The sequence below is a fragment of the Vigna unguiculata genome, chromosome 10 (genome assembly GCF_037176805.1).
Source record: "Vigna unguiculata cultivar grain cowpea cultivar isolate G323 ecotype 2 chromosome 10, ASM3717680v1, whole genome shotgun sequence".
Lineage (NCBI taxonomy): Eukaryota > Viridiplantae > Streptophyta > Magnoliopsida > Fabales > Fabaceae > Vigna > Vigna unguiculata.
Genome location: NC_140801.1, coordinates 25,126,649 through 25,131,924, shown reverse-complemented (window position 1 = coordinate 25,131,924; position 5,276 = coordinate 25,126,649). Strand labels below are relative to the sequence as shown.

General features: G+C 36.5%; 1 protein-coding gene across 2 annotated transcripts; it reads right to left on the bottom strand.

Annotated features, from left to right (window-relative positions):
* Positions 1–431: 431 nt before the first annotated feature.
* On the bottom strand, positions 432–4,792 carry LOC114165793 (uncharacterized). Of its 2 annotated transcripts, none has more exons than XM_028050375.2 (3): positions 4,622–4,792; positions 1,023–3,654; positions 432–944 (listed from the first exon to the last, which is right to left on the bottom strand). In XM_028050375.2, exons 2-3 carry the CDS (start codon positions 3,510–3,512, stop codon positions 678–680), a joined length of 2,757 nt encoding a protein of 918 aa, XP_027906176.1. In that variant the 5' UTR covers positions 3,513–3,654; positions 4,622–4,792; the 3' UTR covers positions 432–677. The 2 variants fall into 2 exon arrangements, with proteins under 2 accessions (XP_027906176.1, XP_085523777.1); XM_085667651.1 differs by lacking the exon at positions 4,622–4,792 and adding an exon at positions 4,403–4,520.
* Between the last annotated feature and the right edge of the window lie 484 nt (positions 4,793–5,276).

Genomic DNA, 5,276 nt, shown 5'->3' with positions numbered 1-5,276 from the left:
GCCATGGCCTTTTCATTTTCTAAGGGCTCTGTTTTGCCTCTTTGTAATTGATATATGCTTCTGTTGCTTTTAGTTTCGGCCTCCTATTCATTAGGCCATATTCTTATATGTTTGATATCTAGTTTTGTTGGCTATTATGTTTTGTATGACCTTAATACCAAGCTTTTGCATCTTTTTGTCCAGATTATGTATCTTTTGTAAAAAGATTGGAACAACCCATAAATGCTCTTATTTTATTTATTTATTCTTTGTCCAAGTTATTTATCTTTTGTAAAAGGGTTAGAACAACCTATAAGTACTCTTATTTTATTATTTTTTTCTGATAAAAAAAAAAAAAATACAACCACCATCCCGTTTTCTGCCAAAACAGGTACAGTGATATTCCAGTGTTACTATACCGGTTTTGCATGTATGAAACGAAAACATAAAAATAAAGAAACAAATATGTTACGCCAAGACTTAAGTTTTTGCAGTAGAAAAGGGAGAGGAGGGGAAGAGAATCACGTTTTCCTTTTTCCTCCTCCTCTCGTTGAAAGTAAAAGTGTAAAAATTCAAGTCCAAGAGTAACATTTATGACACAATTGCATTGCATTAACTCGCTATTCCTCATCTAATTGAAGATTTTAAAAGCTAATCATAATAACTATCAACGATAAAAAAGAAAACTTCTTGTCAATTTAAACTCTATCAACAGGGGATAATGGTGGCATTGGAGCATATTTTAAAGGTGCTTTCCTCTGATCTTTGCCGTTGTTTTGTTCCTTAAGGATTTCTTTATGCATGTCATCTATTTCCAAGACACCTGGTAGTTTCTGGCAGTTAATAACCGCAACTGAGATGAAAAATGCCTGTAAGTGAGAAATTGTTGAGTCGAATTCAACTGAGTAGAAACCGTCCTTCAGTGGCAACAAAGTGAAAAGTGGTTTGTCTTGCCCAGCTTCTCCCTGAAAGTAAAGATAAGGATAACAATATGTAATGGGAAGTCTACAATATTTGTAATGCCCAGAACTATAAATATATACCTGAACAAAAAGTTGAAAACGATCATGAGGCTGATAGCTCCTTGGAATACATGAATTCTGCTTCGGGTTAGAGAGCACAAACAGTCTGCAACCAATGTCCCAACCGCCACAATCACATGATCCCCCGGATTTCCATCGGTAGATCAATGGGGTAGGTTCACCTTTGTTTGGTGAACCATGTATACCACCTGGAAGTATAGCTGTAGTGCAAACAAAAGCATCATTTTCCCCTGAATTGGACAGGCACCTTTCATCTGCCAAGCACTTTGAGCATCCTTTCTTCAGCATATAATTATCATTATGCAGTTCTTTATTGGTATTTTCACATAAGGTCGCAATAACAACAGCGGCAAGCTCTGCGCTCTTGATGAACTTTGGTGGTCCTTGATCTGTATGGCCCATTTCCACACCCGCTAGAACATATTCTTTAAGCATAAGCTTTTTATTAGGGTGCTGATCGGCTGATTCTAGGATTTTAGAGCTTTTCATTTCAGCAATAATATTGTACGCATAGCCACAGTTCTTTTCTTTGTTTCCATGACTGATCCACCCGCTACTCGTTTTCTTAATTTCATTAACCAGGTAGAACGTAAAACAGCAGCCTAAATCGCCCTTATCCAGTGATGTTAAACTATTCTTGGTAGCAGCAAAAATCTTTCTTTCATTGTTGAGCACAAATTTAAACAAAGGCACTCCGTTTTTTATTGTAAGCTGCAAGAGGCCTTGAACTGCTGATCCTTTGCTCTTTTCAGAAAGCAGTGATTCACTGACACCAACAGTCCTGAAGCTTGAATTCACGCTTCCCTCTAGTGTCTGACCACTGTGAGCTGAAAGGTGTTTGTCTGAAGGCTTCAGTTTCAATATAGGGTCTAGCAACCTCCGCATGGGGCTGGATCGATTTCTGTTATGACTGTTTGACTTCCCTTTGCTTGGATTGTCCCAACGTACAGAAGATTGAGGCGTCACGGGACCAGACTTTGCACTGACATACATTGAACTATATTTTGGAAGTGTTGGCCCCTCTTTGAAACTGAAACTTCTTCCAATTCGACTTAGGCTGAAACTAAACCGATGATTATGGGATACATTCATTTCCTTCTGAGCTGCCAGTTCAGCAGTTTCTTGGTCCGGTGATTCCTTCAAGTTACTAAAAGCACACTGATCTCTCAACTTAGCATCTAAAGTATCCTTTTCAAAGCAAGCACCTATTGATTGCAGACTAGACATCTTGTTTATTATGGAAGATGGTGTCTCAGACGTAATAGACGAGCGGTCTATACCGTGATCAGTACTACTGATGTGTTGCATTGTTTCCAAAGGAGAAGAAATCTCAACTGCAGAACATGGTGCCCGTGACAGTGAGATTTTGGAACATCCATCTTCAGAATGAGCCTCCTCAGGAAGAGAAACATATGACAAACTACTTTTGGTTGATTCTGAAAAGTTTTCATCCGATGACAATCTAGATTCAGAAAGCTGAAAGTACTCTGAAGAACTTGACTGGGGAATTTCTTGGGGACAAAGCAGCACAGTATTACTTGGTTTGCTATGAAAGTGTTTATGACCAAAGTCAAAATCTGATTCCTGCAACCGATTCACCGTTTTACTGGTTTCACTACTGGACGAGACCCCTTTTCCTTTTGATTTAATCGATGGCAGTCCCATGTCAGATCTAGATTTATGATTTCTTTCTTTCTTCTTGTGATTACGCTCTTGCAAACTCTCCATGTTCTGCTTATCTCCGTCAACCCTATCATTTGCATTTTCATTAGGGACCGATGAGATTCCATGAAGCCTTGTGTTTGATGCAAAATTTTTGACTCGTGAAGTCCTTTTACTATAGTCAGTTTTGCCAGAGGACTCAAACACCAGGGGTGTCATTATCTTCTCATCTCCAGTGCTCTTAATTACACTTCTGTAAGATTCAAATCGTTTGACATCATGAAAAGGAATTTTGGCACTTCCAGATTCCCTGTAAGATGGCCTGATGCCCGAAGAAGACAAATTTTTCTCATCATTGAGTTTTTCCTTGCTGCCAACACTGGTTGATGGTTTGATGGCTGTTCTTGATGACGATCCGCTGCTATTGAATGATATGAAGTTACTAGCAAGTACTGGGATATGCTTCTGCTTCCACTGCTCAAGTCGAGACCAATCTAGAACACCAACATTGAAAGCTTTCTCTTCAATGTTTTCTACTCTACTGGCATGCTGGAGATAACCTGGTAAGTTAGACATGTGCTTGACAAGTTCATCTCTTTCAGTTGCGCTTCTCGTCATAGTTTCTGTGTTCTGAATCCTGCCTCCTGCATCTACCACGGTCTTCTGTTTGAGATCACTGCATTGTGCACCAACACCACTCTTTGACTTCAACTTATCAGCTTCCTTCAGACTTCGTTTCGAATGGCGCAATTCGGAACACTTTTTAGCTGTCTTTGAACTGCTATGCTGTTTTGAGCTGCTCTTTATGAACTCCAAACTAAATCCCATGTCCTCAGCAGATTTCAACTATCCATTACTTTGCTGTATATTATTGGGTGGAATCAAAAATATACACTCAAAGTTCACATTTCACACTGACGTTTCACCCATATACTAATGCTGATGAAGAGTTTCTCCTTCACTCAATTATCTGCCAGTAAATTTTAACAATTGCATCAGTAGAAACAAAAAGAGGTTTGAAAATTAAGGTTCAAATGATGGTAACTCAACACAAGCAGTAAAAATTGAGACAAGGTTTGTCAAAAGAAAGGTTCACGCCATGACACAAGTAATAATTAAACGATCTACAGAGGAAAAAAAATTGGTCACATTGAAGGGGTACCGTTTTCTCATGGCACCAAAAATAGCAACATCAATCCAAAAAACATGGATCAAAATTTTGACACTGTCCTCCAGAAGGGATTTAGGAAGAAAGTAACGTGAAAAGGAAACAATTGAATGCATTGAACAAAGGAAATGTACATAGACTTATTGAAACCCATCCACTCTTTGATTCAATGAACAAAGTGATGGTAGATACCTACTCTTCATTTCCAAAACAGAGACAACAGAGGGACTAAATTCCACTTCTCACTAAAATATTATATCCGTTTTTCTAAATTTGACGCATAATCCCACATCGTGTAACCCAAAACAGGAGCTCCAGCCAAATATAGAGAACCATATAGACATCGTTCATTACACATAAAATTGACATACACGACACTGTGACAGTGATATCTGACTCGTTCATAACGAAAACGATGGATTTTTAATACTTAACCCAACTCAAAAACCAGAAAAATTAATTGAATTTAAAAAAAAAAAAAATCAGAAAATCCATACCGAGCTAGCCTTGAAAAAGAAAAAAAGAGACACTACCAAGAACAGAAACTTACATTGTTCGAAGAAAATCAAGTGCAACAAAACCCACATTCCAAAAAGAAAAATAATTTTGAAATACGGATATCAATTAGTTTCCGTTAAACACTAAAACTCGATTTTTCTTTTATTTCCACCATACTTACCCATTAAAAGAAGAGAGACGGACCATTTAAAAGGATAGCGACACAAAACGAAAAAAATGTACAATCAAAATTCAGGAAATCAAATCTTACCCAAAATAAGTGAAAAAGAAAATCCGAAAGTAACGTGGGTGTTGCAGCAATGATCGAGAGAAGGATCCTTCGGTGGGAAAACAATAAGAACGTAGTTTAGAAGCGAAGTAAAGGATTACAAAAAAGCCATTGTTGTTTCTTTCATTATTTCGTTCTTTCTTCTTCGTTCATCTTGGTATATTTATATATTTTTTCTCCTCTTCTTTCTTTATTTTCGGTTTCGTATTAGCGTGCCGCGTTTTTTACCTCAAGAAAGAGAATAATCATCGATTACGTTACTATAGGAAAAGGAAAAGTAAAAGGAAAAGAGAAAAGAGAAATAAATAAAGATAATTTTAATGCACTATACGATTTACCTCGTCATATATATATATATATATATATATATATATATATATATATATATATATGAATCAATTATGTTAACTTCTCGTCGATTCAACATCAAACATAAAACATTATTCTTGTTTCATTATGACAGTTTCAGTTATTACTCATATCAAATCCTAAAATTCAATTTTAAGATATTTTATTGTAAAAAGGAAAATTGAAAATTGAAAAAAAAAATATTGTGGGTAGAACATTTTATTAGACATAAGTAAACTCCTGAAAAAAAAAGTTTAGTCACAATGGACTAAACTTAAATTTTTTGTTT